This window comes from Gasterosteus aculeatus, chromosome 5, assembly GCF_964276395.1.
Source record: "Gasterosteus aculeatus chromosome 5, fGasAcu3.hap1.1, whole genome shotgun sequence".
Lineage (NCBI taxonomy): Eukaryota > Metazoa > Chordata > Actinopteri > Perciformes > Gasterosteidae > Gasterosteus > Gasterosteus aculeatus.
In genome coordinates, this window is record NC_135692.1 from 5,449,060 (window position 1) to 5,467,237 (window position 18,178).

The 18,178-nt window shown below is 44.8% G+C and overlaps 2 protein-coding genes across 3 annotated transcripts; one reads left to right on the forward strand and one right to left on the reverse strand.

The window, feature by feature from the left end:
- Positions 1–470: 470 nt before the first annotated feature.
- On the reverse strand, positions 471–3,742 carry LOC120819241 (transcription factor Sox-8-like). 2 transcript variants are annotated; one of them, XM_078102745.1, is made up of 4 exons: positions 2,981–3,742; positions 1,951–2,219; positions 1,279–1,836; positions 1,042–1,208 (listed from the first exon to the last, which is right to left on the reverse strand). In XM_078102745.1, the coding sequence occupies exons 1-4, from the start codon at positions 3,388–3,390 to the stop codon at positions 1,177–1,179; spliced, it is 1,269 nt and encodes a 422-aa protein (XP_077958871.1). In that variant the 5' UTR covers positions 3,391–3,742; the 3' UTR covers positions 1,042–1,176. The 2 variants fall into 2 exon arrangements, with proteins under 2 accessions (XP_040032392.2, XP_077958871.1); XM_040176458.2 differs by having other exon boundaries at positions 471–1,836.
- An 875-nt stretch (positions 3,743–4,617) lies between these two features.
- Positions 4,618–17,441, forward strand: lmf1 (lipase maturation factor 1). The gene is made up of 11 exons (XM_040176427.2): positions 4,618–4,857; positions 5,420–5,729; positions 6,388–6,398; positions 7,360–7,508; positions 10,673–10,738; positions 12,504–12,671; positions 12,808–12,988; positions 14,419–14,572; positions 14,709–14,892; positions 15,156–15,268; positions 16,665–17,441. The coding sequence occupies exons 1-11, from the start codon at positions 4,647–4,649 to the stop codon at positions 16,858–16,860; spliced, it is 1,743 nt and encodes a 580-aa protein (XP_040032361.1). The 5' UTR covers positions 4,618–4,646; the 3' UTR covers positions 16,861–17,441.
- The last annotated feature ends 737 nt before the right edge of the window (positions 17,442–18,178 follow it).

Genomic DNA, 18,178 nt, shown 5'->3' on the forward strand with positions numbered 1-18,178 from the left:
CACTGTGTAATGTTGAGATCGACACGTTTTTACGCTATAACATGCAAGCATGTGATCCCAATATGGAGCATGGTGATGGTGCTTCTCCTGGTTACAGAAGTGGTAGATCTTTGATCATATGAAACCTGTTTGATAAGATTTGAGAGATTATATTTGAACATGAGCTCCATTTTACCTCCAAAGAGGATTTAGAGTTGGGTTTTGGTTCAGATTAAACAAGCCCAAATGTATAAACCCGGCCCAGAAATAAAATGCCAGTTATTTTGTGTATGGATTGATTTGTGATCTTAAAGAGCTATAACCTTATTTATGTATTTTAATGTATCAAATGACAAGGTGAATACAAAGAAAAGGGGTCCCTTGTAGTATTCAGCCTGTCAATGGCAGCTTGTCCCTTCGTATTCAGTGAGCAGACATGAGAGTGCTATCAATTTTCCCATTGAAATATCAGCACAAAAACGTATATGACATTTTCAAAGTTACTACTTTTTTTAATCAGATTATTTAGAAGAACAAACTCTTGGCTTGTATCTCTTGGAAATCCTCACAGAACAATGCAGACCCTTTATATAATTCTGCCCCAAAAAAGGGAAAAAGACAAGAAACACCTTTGGATTCAGTTGCAATGTAACACTTTTGACTCTGAACCCCATGAATGAAGGTGAGGGTAAAGAAACGACTATGTTTTTTCCGTGGAAAAAACTGCTATTAAACGTGAAACGGCCCGTCTTAAATAGGTGCTGCTCACACACCGAAATCTCATTAGTGTGGAGTTCAAGTGGAATCTTTTCGTGTCCAGTGCAGGTTTGAGCTTCGCGCTCATAGACCTCATGGTCCTTTACACTCACACTACACTTATCTTGTGTATTCGTTTCCATGGAAATGAGCAAATGTAACTACTTATATTGATGGAGAAAATGAGCTCTGGCAGATAGATATCAGTGGATTCATTTAGAAATCCCTATTTAAAACCTCCGGAACGAACTCTTTTAAGTCGTTGAATCTCTCAAAAGTCATTAAAGCTGGCTACTGTTCGGCCTCGCTCCGAAAGTCATTAATGGGTTTTTCTGTTTGAGATGGGGGGGGGGTAGTTTCCTCTTCTTCAAGGCCGGCTCAGTGCTGTGTAGATGGGCTGCTCCCAGCCGGGGGGAGGACTGTGTGGAGGTGGCGCCAAGGTCAGGCTGTTGATAAGGGGTGTGGAATAAGGCCTGCGAGAGGAGTGAAAGTACGGGTACTGATACAGGCTGGCAGGGTACCCGGAGAAGGCGCTGTACATACCGGAGCTTTGGAGGTCGGTGTAGTCAGCTTGGCTGGCGGAGGATGAGCAGGGGGAAGTGGAGGGGGAGCCGAGGGACAAGTACTTGGGCGGCGGCGGGGTGGAGGAGGATGAGCTGCTGCAGTGACCCGGGCTCATCTGCTCAGTTTTAATCTGACGTTTTTGACCAGCGTCCTCGTGGAGCCCACGGCCGTCGCGACTGGATGGCGGCGTTCCGCCCTTGGCCGTCCAAGCAGGGGCGCTGTGGCAGTGAGAGTGGATGCCGGGCAGCAGCGTGGAGGGCCCGGCGAGGTTGCCGTGGGCCTGGCCGCCGTCTGGCGGGGTCAAAAGAACGGGGCCGTGGCTGTTGGGGGGCAGGTACTGGTCGAACTCGTGGACGTCGAATCCGCCAATGGCGGCGATGACGTCGGTGCTGAGCTCGGAGATGTCCAAGTTGCTGAAGTCAATGTTTTGCCGCCCAATGGGGGGGGCGGAGCCGGCGCTGCTGTCCCCGTGTTTGTTCCCCATGTGAGGGTCCGTTTTAGGGGTTGTGGGTGGCGTTGGAGGTCCGTGAGACTGACCTGGAAACCAAAACCAAGAGAAGCACCGATCAATATCATACTCATGCACTTACATAATAATAAGTGGTAACACATGCACTTAAAACAAGTGTATTCAGTTGTGAGTTATCTAACCTGTCCTGTCTGGGTGGTAATGATGGTGCACTTCCCCCGTATTGGCCGGCCTGCCTCCCCCTAGTTCTGTCTTATACAAGCCCTGCTGCAGCTGCTGCTGGGCCAGTCCGGGTCTACAGTCCCCCTGGAGGTCGGATCTAGCGTCCGTGGGCTTGGTGGACTTGCGTCTCCGCGGCTGGTACTTGTAGTCCGGATAGTCTTTCTTGTGCTGCATCCTCAACCTCTCTGCCTCCCCAACGAAGGGGCGCTTCTCGGTTTCAGAGAGGAGTCTGAGGAAGAAGGTCATTGGTCATTGGATTGGAGGTACTTTTGAACAGCAGCAAGCGCATATATATACAGCGCATATATATATACAGACGCCATGTTCTGTGCTCACTGTGTGGAATTCTCAAAAGTACCAGACCGGAAATCCCAAATGAGAATCCTTCATATTACTTTGACATTTTGTGCTATTTTCTAATTCATCTTTACTCCACTATTGAACAGAATTACTTTACAGATCAAGAACTAACACGCAACACAGATGTTGCGATAATAAAGGTTGGATGTATTGTTGTAGACTAAACCACCCAATAGTATATCAAAAAATACATAAAAATAGAAAAATGCTACACAACAATGTAAAACAGTAATAAGTATGCAAACGTATGATATAGTATATTTTAAAAGTTTTTATGTATCAGGAGTACTGTTACTTACTTGATTTCCACCATCAGTTGCAATAGTTTTTTATTGTACAAAAACACACCAACTTATAATTCTGCATCACTATTTACAAGTACTTTTTTATATGTTTATTGCAGTTGTTCAAATTTCCAGTCAATTAGCAGCATCCTTTAAATGCTTAATAACAAGCACATTTACTTTGTACTTATCCAATATTATCAGGAGTCATGACCGCCAAAAAGGTAAAATTTCCATTTGGGACGAAGAGTAACTGGGGGACAAACCAGTATTCATCAGCGGTGCTCTTCAAACTGGATGAAATACAATTGCCCTTTGGTCAAAGCTGAGATAGATGTGTACCCACCGCCACAGTTTGCCCAGCGTCTTGCTGAGCTCCGCGTTGTGCAGGTGAGGATACTGGTCCGCCAGCTTCCTCCTCGCCGCCTGCGCCCACACCATGAACGCGTTCATCGGCCGTTTCACACGAGGTTTGCTCTTTAGTCCTCTCTCCCCTTGAGAGTGCACCGGCACCAGAGACCAGTCGTAGCCCTTCAGCACTTGCGACACCGCGTCGCGGATACAGGCGGGGAAGCGCTCAGCCTCCACGCTGCCCTCCTTTTTGGGCGCGATCCCGAGCTGGCGCGCTGCATCCCACGCGTCGGACCCCGCTGGAGCGGTCGGGGACGCCGAATCGGCTCCATGCTGGGACACGGAGCTGTCGCTGCCTGTTGGACTGCACGCATGGTCTGTGAAGGACATGCTCTCGTCTGTCATTGTTGGCGGGTAAAACGTTGCTTGGACTCCCAAGGAACTCTCCGAGTGCGTAAATGCGCACGGCTCCGATCGGAACTCCGTTTCACCACCGAAATTACGTAATTTCCCAAATGTCTTTTCTTGAACTTTTCCCTTCTGCGTTCTCTGCCACAACTGGGAAAACTTTGACCAGTTTAGATTTTCCTTTTGGTGCTTTTTTTACTAGTCCACTTGCATCTCTCCGCCCCTCGCGTCCCATTGGCCTTTTTCAACCACAGTTCCTCCTATTTTGTCAGAATGTTGCACGCAGTTGCAATTTAAAACATTGTATGGTGGTTCGAATAGCAATTCATCCCGGATTGTATTTGTCCACATTTAGAGAGACATTTTTTTTCTTGAGCTTTTCCATTTTAGGCTATCTTAAGATAAACACTTTTAGGTGTATATCCATATACTGGGGTCGTCGTGGCGAAGGGGGTAGAGCGGGTGCGCTGGGAACCGCAAGGTTAGTGTTAGTTCGAGTCCAGGCTGCCATGTCTCAAGTCAAAACTGAGCAAGACACCTAACCCCTAATTTCTCACCGGGCAAAAAAGTCATGGGTGTCAGGGAGGAGTAGGAAGGCAGGACTCAAACGCAAGGAAACAAAAAGGACTTTAATAGTCAAAAACTCCAACACAGGTGGAAACAATCAGACAATCACAGACGATGACAAGGCAGGAAGTGAAGTTACCCAGGGAGACAAGAAGCAGAAAACTACAAAATAAGACAGGAAATAAAACCACACAGTGACAATGGGTTTAAAGGGTAATGTAAGTCTTTGGATAAAAGCGTCAGCTAAAATTACCTGTAATGTAATACATAAGATATAAATTGCATACATTATTCTTCTATATAAATAGTAAGCCCTTATAGTCAGTATTTAGAATTATTATCGAAAAAATATGTAGGCCTACGCAGAATATAGACGTAGGCCTACTGTGAGTTCCCTCCATCTTGAGGAAGAATTACATTAAAATTCTGCTGCTTAATATTACTTTGATCAAATTATTTATTTGTAAAATATACTCCCAAAATAAGAGGAAGCCCTACGAACCTGTTTTTCCATTAGTGCTTTTTTATTTGTATTACTAATTTATAATTACTTTATTCAGTAACTACTTTACGTCAAATAAATGCTAACAACAATATTAACAACATTAATAATATCAATAATAAGGGTATAATAAGTATTATAAAGAAGTTCCGTATTAGTCACGTGACCATGACGCCCCGTAAACATGGCGGCCGCCGCTGACAGTTGGGAGAGCTCGGTGCGGAGGAGACGTGTTGACGGCAGAAAGACACAGTCAAAGTGTGCGGACAGCAGCGAGCAGGATGCAGCGAACAGCGCCGAGGACCCGCAGGAAGAAACGGCACCTCAGTCGTTACGGACCGGGACTCACTGGCTCACTCGCATCGTGCTGCTGCGCTCCGTTGCCTTTATTTACTGTAAGCACGCTGTAGCGCTGCTGGTCAAACATGTTGTTTTATTCATAGCTAGTGTACTAGTTAATCTGGTTAGTTAGCGTAGTTAGTTAGCTTGCTCGTGTTGTCCTTTGTGCTGGTGTTAAAATAGCAGCGGACTGTATTCATTTTAAGCTCTAACGCGACTCTTTACAATCTTCTTAGGTCGGTGTCCCGTTAGCTGTCACCTGACCCACTGCTCTGCTATGCTGTAAATAATCAATTTAGCACGTTCAAAAACATCTCTGAATGGGTTTGACACGTTGGGGACACTCAATTACGAGTGGTCATTTAGTTGGTAATGGAAGTGTTGATTGTCTTTTGCCATTAAACATACTTTTCATTTTGTTTATGTGAAGTAGTAAAACTTCAGTGCAGAAATCCTGCATTCGCAACGAGATTTAACAATGTGAGGTGGAGAACATCACCTCCTTGTTGGGGAAAATGCACCTTGTTGGGGCAAATGCAAATCCCTCCATGGGTAAAACCAGGTTCTCAGACTGTTGCTGATCTTGGACCCCGCCCCTCTTCTGTCTCCCCTCTGCAGTTGTGGCGTTCAGTGTCGCGTACAACCAAAACAAGCAGCTGATAGGCGAGCGAGGCTTGATGCCCTGCAAGAGCTACCTCAACAGCGTGAAGCGCTACGTGGGGGGGCGGATAGGCATGGCCGCCTTCGCCTACACGCCGTCCGTCCTCTGGCTGCTGGACTGGAGCGACATGGATGGCAACCTGGACGGCATTGCCCTGGTGGGGATGGCGCTGTCTGCCTTCGTCCTAGTGACGGGAATGGCCAACGTGGTTGTCATGGTTACGCTGTGGGTGCTCTACCACTCCCTGGTCAGCGTGGGGCAGCTGTGGTGAGTTTGGGAATTACACATTACAGATTAAACATAAACGAGGATTGACAAGAACTCTATACGTGCAATTTACCCCATTTCAATTCCATGATATCTAGTGATCTTTTGCATTTTGTACGCTAACAAGCATTAGAGGGAATTGTAAGGGAACTGTAGTCTATTTTGGATCATTTTTCTTTTTCTTCTTCTGGCCTGCAACTTTGCTGTTTCTCTATATTGTTTGTGTCCGACAGCCAGATGCGGAAAAGGGCACTTTAATGCTTGTCCCCAAAGTGGCCAAAATATAAATAAATCAATACAAATAATCTCCAGTTTAGTCAACTTAATCAAGTTAGTCAAGTTAATTCCAGCTACTCCATTCTAACCCTTAGTTTGTTGGATCAAGAAATACATCACAAGTGCTCATTTATACCAGACACTGTGACCATAGTTACATTATATCTGACCACACTCAACCTGTCTTGGCGAAGTCTTCTGCCCACATTGACTACACATTTTAAAGAAGGTAACACTTGTGTTATATGGAAAACAGTATGATAAGTTACTTTAATTGCTGTAAGTAAATGTGAACATTATCGAGAGGACTGTTTCTTTATTAGTTTAAGAAAATGTAGTTTAATATTGCCGTGTCCTTTCTTTTGTTTTCTCCTCTCACTAGGTACTCCTTCGGTAAGTGAACTTCACTGTCGACACCGAGTGCTCCGTCAAGTTTTTTCAAGTTTTATCCCGAATACAGGACTGCCTCATTTCGTCCTCCACATCTAATAGAGGTTTTGAAATTAAGTATTTACCTGAGATACTCACAGTATACATATTATATATAATATATATATGGATGTGTGTGTGTGTAAAATAAATGTTTTATCTTCTTATTCAATTCAAGAAGCATTGTATGATTTTTATTATGAAAAAACAGCACCATCACAGCATGAATCTGCTTAATCCTAAAGCTTCTCAGTGACACTCCCAATTTTCTCAGGATTGTTCCCCAGATATTTTACAGCCAGCTGTGTGGTTAAAACGCTGCCACTGACAGGACGGTGTTTACTTACACAGTGAACCCAATAACCTCTCATGTACGCAAAAATAAACAGCGGGGAGGACGGAACGGAAAGACTTATTATATTAAATTATAAATGGGAGGTTGTAGGTTGAGCTCCAGCCAAGACAAGTGGCGAGGTCAGTGGCAGCTCTGTGATTGGTTGGTGACGCTTCGGTGTTACAGACACCAGGCCAATGTCTGTGTTTGTCAATTGTGGCCTCGGTTTCTCTTATTTCTTTTCTTTTTGTCTCACTCTCACTGTCTTTCCTTTGGAGCAAATGTCACCTTGTTGCTCGCAGTGCAGCTCCAACAGTTGTTTCCAAGTGTAGATCAGAAAACAGAGGACAGTTACACCTGTAATGTCTTCTGGGGCTTTTGACCATGTAACACGGTCTTCATCAGTTACGTTACAAGTTTGTTACTGTTTACTCTACAAGCCACCCATAGCCTCACAAAATATGTCTTCTGTGTGCAGCTAATATCATCAAGCATCATTTCCTCCCCTGTGACAAATTGTCTTAGTTTACAGTTTACAAGAACTTCCCTTCGTTTTGTTTTCTTTACAAATTATTTTGATTACTTTTCCAGGTTGGGAGAGTCAGCTGCTGGAGACCGGATTTCTAGCCATTTTCCTGTGTCCGGTGTGGACTCTGTCCCAGGTCCCCCGCCGCTGTCCCCCCTCCCTCATCTGCATCTGGACTTTCAGATGGCTCATCGTTCGCATCATGCTGGGAGCTGTGAGTAAAACAGTTAACAATACCATGCACACGTTTGCTGCTTCTCTCTGACCCAAACAAGGGGGACAGTTTTGACACATTTTCATATTATTTCTGGATGTTTTTTCTTTAGCAAAGAACTTCTCAAAGCAATTATTCAACTCGCCAGACACAATTAGACAAAATAATAGGACATGACTCTCAACATGTCTTATTCCTGAAACTTGTTCGATGCAACCAGCCCCTCAACCAACACATGTCCTGCAGGGAGACCCTGCATGGACATTGATGATATTCCAGAAAGGCATGTACTGCCTACACACTCACATAAACACCCACACACGCACATCCACAAACACACACACACACACACACACTGACATACTTCAGTACATCCAGCAAGCCAACATGGAGAAATAAAGCCATTTTGCAACAGTTTAGTTCCTCCTGACTTGAGAACGTTTCTTTTGGAGCAGTCCTTTGCTATAGAACACTGCCAGTATTTAAAAATCCAACCCAAATATATGCTTGGCTAAACAACATGTCTGGTTGTTTGACAGTTTCCATAGTGAATTTGAGACCACCAACTCAGTTTGACCTTCCAATCACTGCAGTTGCCACAAATCCAGCTGGGTTTTTCCTACAAGGACCACAAAGAGACCTGAAATACAAGGGGATAGTTAGAAAGCCTCCAATTTAATCTCCTCTTGTGCATTTACTGATAGCTGTTGAATATTACACTTTCTTTTTGACTAGTTATCACATTACAACGCAAGTTCTGCTTGTGTTAAATTGTGAAGGTTGATTGCCATTGACAGCAACAGAATGTGTTGATTTTGCAAAAGATTTCAAGAATTCACTCCAGTAACTCTCTGCCTAATTGGACCCAATCATTAGATTTAACGAATAATCTAGATCTGGCAATCCCACGTTGAGATTAAAACATTTATTTTTGTAATAATGCCGCTTTTGAGTGCTTGTAAAAATTTTAGACATTCTGAAGCTTTTCAGGAAATCGTATTCCGACGTCACACAATATTCAAAGGGAACCAATGTGATTTCCTCGTGGCTACTCGACTCCGTGACTTTTGTGTTTTGTGCAAACCCGACTGCAATGTTCCTAGAAACAGCTTTTTTTCTACAAATCCACTCCTGATTACATGCGGGGGGAGAGACAAAGTTTTATGGGACGAGGTGGAGCTGAGACTCGGTCACAGTGAATTAGTGTAGCAGCTCAACAGCGTGAAGTACAGCGCGGCCCCTCAGTGTTTGATCCGCCCTGGTCTCATGCATCGCTCCCCGGGACAGAGGGGCACCAACAATCCGTCAGTATCACAGAGTTTCTGCTAGTGAGGACAACAATTCAAAGGACCCCTCCCTCGCAGGAAATGGGAGGTAGATGGGGTGTATGAGCACACCCGTCATGTCCGTTGAGTGTTTTTTGAAGTGGCTCGAAGAAATGTCACAAATTGTCACACGCTTTTGATCTCTAATCTGTGAGGTGATGCTCCTTCTTTCCCGACATCACGGTACATTGATATTTTGTGACAGCATTTCCATTTGTAGTACTCAATCAACACAAATGGGGAAATAAACATGAGAGAGTTGCTGTGGAAAAGTGTCCCATTAGTTTCAAATCAAAGGAATTTAATGTTTCCTTGGTTACCTTTGATAATAAACTGCTAACGTAGATAAATCACCACCTCTTAGGAGGATTAATCAGCTGTAACACACACACACACCCAGGGTATTGGTACAACAGGTCGCCCCAACCTAATCATTTCTAACATGTGGCGGCCATGTAGAAAAATCTATCCTCTGACCATATGTTAAGCTTAACACCATATTTTTCATATTTCATATATATATATTGCATCGCCCGAAGTTGGCTGGGATGGACTCCAGCCCCCCCGCGACCCTGTGTGCAGGATAAGCGGTTTGACAATGGATGGATGGATGGATGGATATATATATTGCTCGTGGATTTTCTTTCCCGAAGTCTCTGTTCACCTGGAGGACAGAACTTGTTTTGAAAGACCAATGTTCCTTTTTTAGCTAAAGTTCAATTCTCACTGTGACTTATTGGTACGTCATGCTGATGCCTGTCACAGCCTCTTTTAGTGATAAACATTGAGTATTTACCTTTTTATTCCTCTAGCCACCGGTTTATATGTATTTAGATGTATGTACGTTTTTGATTAAATCTACATCACTATCTCTCGTCTGGGTTCTTGTCAGGTCAGAGACCCGTCATCTTGTAATTGTTGACATTTCAGGGTCTCATGACTGAATTGGATTATCAGCAACATCTAACCCAACACGCCAGCAGCTGCAGTCAACAGCGAAGCTCACAATCAGAGTGAAATGTCCTGGTTTCTGTAAATCTGGTTAGAGAAGTTAGCCGTTGATTTATTCCGCATTCCATGTGGCCGGCTGATGTGTCAATATTGACAGTCTCGTGTCCTGGGTCGCTTTATTTAGTTCACTTGGTGAAAAACAAGCTTGGTGCCGAGGATACATTCTGTGTTTCCCAAAGTATGGGAGCAATTTTAGTGTGTGTGTGTGTGTGTGTGGTTTAGTTAGGGCTAGTAGCCGGTCTGTGTAGCTCTCTGTGCTGCTGAACGTTGGAAGGCCAGAGCAAGTCATCAAGCCAATCCCATTTGTCCTTTTAGATTTGGTCTTTTAAGTGATCTGTCCACTTTGTATTGAGCAGGTAATCCGAGTACGATGAGAAAGAAAAGCTTACCGAAGAATATAACGGCCCGTCTGATAAAGGCTGCTATGGTACCCTGCTAACCGTGCACTGTCACGAGGGGACTGTTTCTATAGTAACAACACCCTCTGCTATAGAGAGGCAAAGTCCCTCCCTCTCTCATGGACCACCACGGCCAATGGCCCCAAACAAACCATCTTCTGGTGCTGGGTTCTACAAAGGACCATGCCTCCTTCATCTTCCTTCCTTGGATAACAGTGCCAGAGCACGGCTGGGTATGAGTTGGCGGAGGTCGACGCATTCATAGCACCAGCTGGGCGAAGTTGAATCCTAATCAGGTTTTATTCCTTTTGGATGGTTGAGGGGATTCGAGTGAAAGCAATGTGAGCTTCTAATAGGTTGGTAATGGTTGCTTATTTGACTTGATTTGCAACAGAACTCGTGAACCATAAATGTTTTCGGTGTTTTTCAGGGTCTCATAAAAATCCGAGGCGACAAATGCTGGAGGGATCTCACTTGCATGGACTACCACTACGAGGTGCGTGTACAGAATGGTTATTAATAACTGTGTTGGGTTCTCTCTTTAGCCGCGGTTTGCCCCAGAATTGCAATCACTGAGAGCGCCTCTACTATTTAACTGGCCAGTGGTCAACTTATCAGTTGGCAAAGGAGCGTTTTCTCTTTTTGCTGAAAACCGCCGCTGCCAGAAACTACACAGATGAGCGCGGTGAGACTCCACCAAAGCAAAAAGTCGTGGGCTGCGAAACTAAAACAATCTGCTGAAAACCAGAATGCGCCATAAACAACTTCAATCATCATGTTCTATGTTCATCGCCACAGGCTACACCTAAGAGTCTTACATTAACAGTAGACATTGTCATCTGCCAAACATTCATGGACGAATATTGATTAGATCTACGCTAATATGTACACTACCCTTATTCATTGTCTCTATTTCTTGTAAAATACCAAACTCTGTCTCTGTCCTCTCAGATAATAATGGGATGAAATGGACTGGACAGGGGGAATGATGTTTTGGTAGCTCTCTGAATGTAGATTCACCACCGTGCGTGTAGTCGATTTAATATCGGGAATAAAAACTACCGGAGGTGTTCTCAACTATATCATGGTTCACTTTCAATTGACTGGGCCTGTTGATGACTTACGGCCATATACTGAAAGCGCTAACATGCTAACTTGCTAGCATAGACCAACCTAATTACTGCGACAGTTCCAAGGCGCCGCTAGTTGCTACGCAACCAGTACATTTCCCCGAGATTTCATTCCTAACCTGACCAACACTTGTTGGTGGGGCGTAGTTTGCTGCGACGGCCGAGTAGTGTGTTCTGCAATGAAATGTACTCTGAAAAGGGGGGAAATGTTCTGCGAAGGCGATTGTTCTGATTCCACGCCGACAGGTGTCTGAAAAGTAGAGAAATGTAGTGCGTTAAGAAAATGTTGTCGCCTGACAAGTCGTATTTCATTTTGGACTCATTCCATGCTGGGTCGTTTTTCCTCTGACCTGCTCCAACCTCAACTGTCAACGGCCACGGGGGATTTATGCACACGCACACACACAGACACGTGAACACACACACGGCGCCGGAAGTCTCTGGCGCCAGGTGAGGCGTCATTAACCCCCTTCTGACCACACTGCTCTCATTCAGATCCCCTCTTGCACGCGTGTGCTCCAGCACAGGCGGCGTTTTGTTTGTCGTAATGCAGCCAGCTCGCAGACCAGGTGGGGGGTTGTTTGGTCATCTGAGGTTGCAGGCTCCTTGCCCCCCCCTCCCTTCCATTTATTTTTCTTCCATTCCACAAAAAAACAACAAGAGTATAGACTAGTGCTCCAAAGTCTTGTTTTCTTTCCCCCACCACCTATTTCTGTGCAGCCTTTATTTTTACCAGCTCACCTGACACTATTTGCATGTCCAGCTATTACACGTCTCACACACACACTTAATCATACCTACACGAACACTGCACAGTTCTGTGCGAGTGTTTTTTCTTTCTTTTAGAGTGTAGTTGAGGTTGCCTTCATTTAAATAAAGTTCCACCTTTTATTTAGACGTGAAAATGTTTCCTCTTTCCATCCTGGACTCAAAGCTCAGAAAGTATCCATTATTAGGCATTAGAAGAAGTCTACGTTTTATAAAAGGTTTCCTAAAAGGTTTTGCATAAATGCAAATAAACTAAAATCCATTGATCGAAGGACGTGATGTCAACAAACCGCCCACTTTCAGACACTCGCTGGCTGCAAAGCACTTTATAATCTGGGTTTTGTATTTCCCCCCGTTTCCCAGACCCAGCCAGTTCCCAACCCCATGTCCTACTACATGCATCGCTCGCCGTGGTGGTTTCACCGCCTGGAGACGCTCTCCAACCACCTCGTCGAGCTCATCTTCCCGCTCTTCACTTTCTTGGGCCGGAGGATGTGCATGTTCAACGGAGCAACCCAGATCCTGTTCCAGGTAAGCGTCCCTCGGGGGGGCTTAATATAATATACATATTGATTACAGCTGATCAAACGAGATTTAACGTTAGTCGATTTTGCATGACTGAAAGTAAGTTTTGTCTCCTGTGTGTCTTTCCTGTCTCGTGCTACAGGTGGTTCTGATAGTGAGTGGGAACCTCAGTTTCCTCAACTGGCTGACCATCGTTCCCAGCCTGGCCTGTTTTGATGACGCGTCGCTGGCCTTCTTGTTTTACTCTCGAGGAGGAGCCAAGAAGACGGTGCTCGAGATCCAGAATGAGGACTCAGCCGGACGGACCGCCAAACCCACCAAAGGTATTTACAAAAACTCTGAAGGCTGAGTGGCGGGTTGAAGGGATAGCTCCGGGGGTTTGGGGTATGTTTCAATACTCCTAATAGTTACCTGAAGTGGATGCCGGTCATCAACCTCCCACCAGCACGGAAATCTGACAGCCCTTTAGGACAGTGTTAGGGTCCACGCTGTGTCACCACTAGAGCCTCCAGACTCCTCTGACAAAAAAAGTGATTTTGCTACTCTGTTGCTGCATCAAGCGTTTTAAAGGGTTAATTAGGTCAAATTCAGCAAAGTCACACGATTACACAAACAAGTAACCGATCACCAGAAAGAACTAACAGGTGAGAAGGCAAACTCTCAAATGGGGGAAATGTTCTGCGAAGGCGATTGTTCTGATTCCACACCGACAGGTGTCTGAAAAGTAGAGAAATGTAGTGCGTTTAGAAAATGTTGTCGCCTGATTCAGTAGACTCTCCAACGAGTGAGTCACAATGACAGCTGGTGCAAATCTGAGACCGGGAAAGTCCATCCATGTTGTTTTTCGAGCGCCTGTGTATTGATGATTATTTTAATTTGAACTGTAACTGTGATCGACCGGTCACCTGTCAATCGATGTGACATGTTATGAAGGTTCATTCATTCTTGAAACATGACGTCATCCATATTATCAGAGTTAACCTGGCTTAGAGGAAATCTTTTAGTGCCTTTCGGGAGGTACGATAAGATCTGTTTGTTGTCTGTCACATGACCCCAGATTCAGAAATTATACATATACTCAATGCTATTGTAAAATAATACATTTTTCTCTTGGACTCTTGTAGAACATGTTGGTATTGATGCTAATGGATAAGAGAGCGAAGGAATTTTTAAAGAAACAGGGAATTATGGGAAGAAAATGGATTAATCTGTGATTAATCCATTTTTACAATACAGACGCCTTAAAATCTGATTGGACCCATGAGTGTCTTTGCTCCATCATAGGACGTTGAATCTGAAATGGGCTTCTGCCTGGTGCGTTCAACCATTTGAGCATTTAGTGACAGGGTTTTAGTGTGATTATGATGTACTCCACATGCCTGGGACAAGCAGGGCTCAGCCAAGGTTTGTCTCTACCAGCCGTCCCGTGGACGGACTGGAGGATCCACTTCCACCCAGGAATTGTCAAAGTTCTTGCATACACACACACCTAGACTGACATGCTTAAAAGCAGTAATTATGTTCATGCACACAAACCAGCCAGACACTAACAAATATGTCACCTTGGTGTCAGCTGTAATTGCCGTTTTTCCCCTGGATTGGAAACACAAGATTTTCTCTAAAAGTCGTTGAACAAGGAAACAAACTGCTGAGACAGAATGAAGACAGGTGTGCGTGTGCGTGCGCGTGCGTTTGTGTGTGTGTGTGTGTGTGTGTGTGTGTGTCGGGGGCTGACGTAATGCTTGCATTACAGGTATGTTGATGCGCCGGGCGGTGAACATTTCTTTGGGGCTTCTGATTGGCTGCCTGAGTGTTCCCGTGGTGATGAACCTGCTCAGTTCCAAGCAGGTGATGAACACCTCTTTCGACCCGCTGCGCATCGTCAACACCTACGGGGCCTTTGGCAGGTACAGCCGGAGAAGCAGCTGAGACCACGTCTCAGTGTGAGGCCTTTAATGCTCTCAGAGGAATGGTTCACATAATGTTTCAGTTATCAAAAAAACAAAAAAGTTGACCTCTACTCCTCCCCTGACCTCTGTCCAGCATTACCAAGGAGCGTACCGAGGTGATTTTCCAGGGCACACTGAGCCAGGATCCCAAGGACCCGCAGGCGCTGTGGGAGGAGTACCAGTTCCTGTGTAAGCCAGGGGACCTCCACCGAAGGCCCTGCCTCATATCACCATACCACTACCGGCTGGACTGGCTCATGTGGTTTGCTGCCTTCCAGGTGAGAGGGTGCGAGACATTTTGTAAGGAGTGAAGTGCACCACCAGCCCCCCCCCAAAAAAACCCATGGTCGCTTGGCAAGTGTTTCTTGTTGCCTCTTATATTCCGATAGGAGAGTGCAGCTGGTTTACCATCCTTAGTGGCATTACGGCAAACAAGCCACTAGGAGGCAGTAGTTTCATGTACTAACCTCAATGAAATAAGGGGTCAGTCTCCATCTCTGTCTCTATCTCCTCTCCTTTAACACGTCCTGTTTCCCCACAGACCTACGAGCAGAGCGAGTGGGTGATCCACATAGCGGGGCGTCTGCTGTCCAACGACAGCGCAGTCCTCTCGCTGCTCGACCACAACCCCTTTCAGGGCAGGGAGACTCCCAGGTAAAGATCCCTCCGCAGGGTTAAGCCAAGTTTACGCTTCTGCGTTTTCAGAGAGACGCAAGGACACGCAGACGCAAGAGCCCCTTGCGTGCCGTTTCACACCTCCTTGCGTCCTTGCGTGCGTCGACCCATTTTTCTAGGCTTGCGTCAAAAGCTACGCAAGCCTCACGCAGCGCGCAAGGCTGCGATTGGTCGGCTAACTACATCCTTTACGGAGTCTCACATTTCTCTTTTCATAGCACAATACCGCCATTATTAAAACGAAGATTTTTGACGAGAGAACGGATCAGATTGAAGAACTTTTGTCGGAAGAAATGCGTAAATATGACCGCTTATACTACCCGTCATTGGCGGACTACAAAGATGCGTGGATGGTCACCGATTCATGGAGGGAGATTTCCGCAAACGTCGGTTTGTACAAAGTTGTGGAGGAAAATATGGGACAAATGTGTCTGTGATGAAAAGCAACAGTGGCGATGCACGGGGCAATAAAGTCTATGATAATAAATAAATAAACAAACCAACAACTTGCACACACAAGATGTGAAAAATGAGAAAAAAAAACATTACTCCACCTGTTGTTCTGGCGGTGAATTGCTCTGCAACACATGCAAGACTTTTAGAACCATGACTTGAAACGAGTGCGTCGACACAGCTGCGCATAAAGACGCAGAAGCATGCGCCAGCCTTTACGGAACGAGGCAACTTTTAGAGCACAAAGCACTCTATGAAGACATCCACCTCACCAAACAAACCCATTTGTTCATTAATGGTTACATAAATATATCTCTTTAAATATTAGCTTACAAACCCATGAGCACTCTCTCTCTCTCTCTCTCTGTGCTCCAGGGAAGCAATGACGACAGTCATTTGTGATGACAGTAGTTACAAATATAATCGGTGTAATAATATGCAGAAGCCCTGAAAGGAGAGTGAGCAAGTTTGGTTTAAGTCATTTTTCTCCATCTGTGAAAACGTTGTATAACTTAAACTTAACGTGCATTTCGTTGTTGTTGTCAGGATCTTGTATTGGTTGTGGTACTTATTTTGGCCACGAGAGGAATAAATGGCCATTTTCCTTTTCATTGAAAAAAAATAGCTTCAAAACAATGTTTGTACGGTGTGTTCATAGACTTAAAAGTTTATAAGAAGTTCAATTGCATTAACCCGTGAATGTTGGTGAGGCTCAAGAAGAATATTAATAATGAAGGAATTGGTCCAAAGCGGTAAACAGACATGTCTGCAAGCATATCAGGTCAAAAACTGCTCATTGTGAACAACACCACGACAAAGAGGAAACCTTGTGTGGCTTATTCTGGGCTTTTATGTTAAGCTGCAGACAGTTAAAATACCTCTAGCATCACGTCACTCTTCTCCGTGTCCTCCTCCTTCTCAGGTGGGTTCGAGGGGAACATTTCCTGTACAAGTTCAGCCAGCCGGGCAGCGCCAGCGCAGCTCAGGGGAAGTGGTGGCTGAGAAAACGCATCGGGGCCTACTTCCCCCCCGTGGACCTGGAAGGACTCAGGGGCTACTTCAAGTCCCGGAGCTGGCCCCACCCACACATAGCAGGGAGCGGGCGGGAGGAGAAGTGATGCCCGACGAGGGTATCCGGGTCAAATCGGAGCCCCGCGGGGGTCCGGTTGGGGGAGAGAGGTCAGCTCAGGTCATTGTCGGAACGCTGCTTCCGGTGTGGAACGTGGGTTCAAACGACCAAGGATGCCGTCAAGGACGAGAACTGCTTCATAAAACCTGGAAGGTTCTCGGAAGCGATGTGATTCTTTTTAAGGTTTCATTGACGGAATAAATCTGTGAGATTGATTCTATGAGTCTCGAATGAAGTTCTTGTATCTCACAACACAATGTGTGTATTTAAATTTCGATGATGCGGAATTGTTCAGTGCAGATTTTATTTCCATAGAAAACAGCTTCATTTTATAATATTATTATGTTGTTGCTGTTCATCTCTGTGATGCTGAAAATGTCATTCTAGCTGGTCCATTTTCTCATTATTGGTCGAAATTCATATTTCCATGTTTAACTTTTTAATGCCTGTCAAGCTCTTGACATTTTTAATTGTCTCTGGAATGGCTTTACGAGGGAATTTACCTCTAACTACTTATGCCAAACAGTCTTTAATTACCACATCAGCACAAGTAAATCTTTCTTAATGAAATACAGTCTGTGTGTATATTTGACAAAACCTCATTTAAATTATGATTCGAGAAATTCGATACGTATAAACTGTTTTCAACAACTTTATGAAGAAAAACCCCCAATGTTGAGCAGATATATCCATATTGTCCACATTAACATGGAGTAGTAATGGTGGGAGGCCACTAGATAGCGCAGTTCCCCAGATAATTCATGCTATCTGGGCTTTATGCTTCACTCCTGCATCCACATTCTTGAATACTTTCTTAAAGTTAGAGTTGGGTACCGTGTATGTTCCAGTAGCAGCCTTAAATCTTTGTCCCTCATAACAATAAAAAAAGAAGTAATGTGTATGGAAGTTAAATGAAACAATTATCTTAATTCAACCAAGCCTTCCCAGACCCTCGCCTGTCAAGCCGGTTTGGGGCTTTGAATTCTTCCCACCTATCGAAGATATTTTCCGAGGAGTAGCCTGAATCTTGTCCCTATTGTTTAGTAGGTGCGGTGCAGCTTAAATGTGGATGCTTCTACTTGTTGCCTACTTCCTGTCATGTGCCACATCATCCTCACAGTTGATTCACAATGACTTTTTATGTTGTTATTGCTCCACATAAAACTGCATGTAGCATCAAGAAGGGATTTATTGGCAGAGCTGGAATATCATATTAATACTTATGGTTTCTATAGTGTATTATCACTAGATAACAAGGCCATGTTTCTACAGTAGCTCACAGTGGACAAACCACACAAACAGCCACA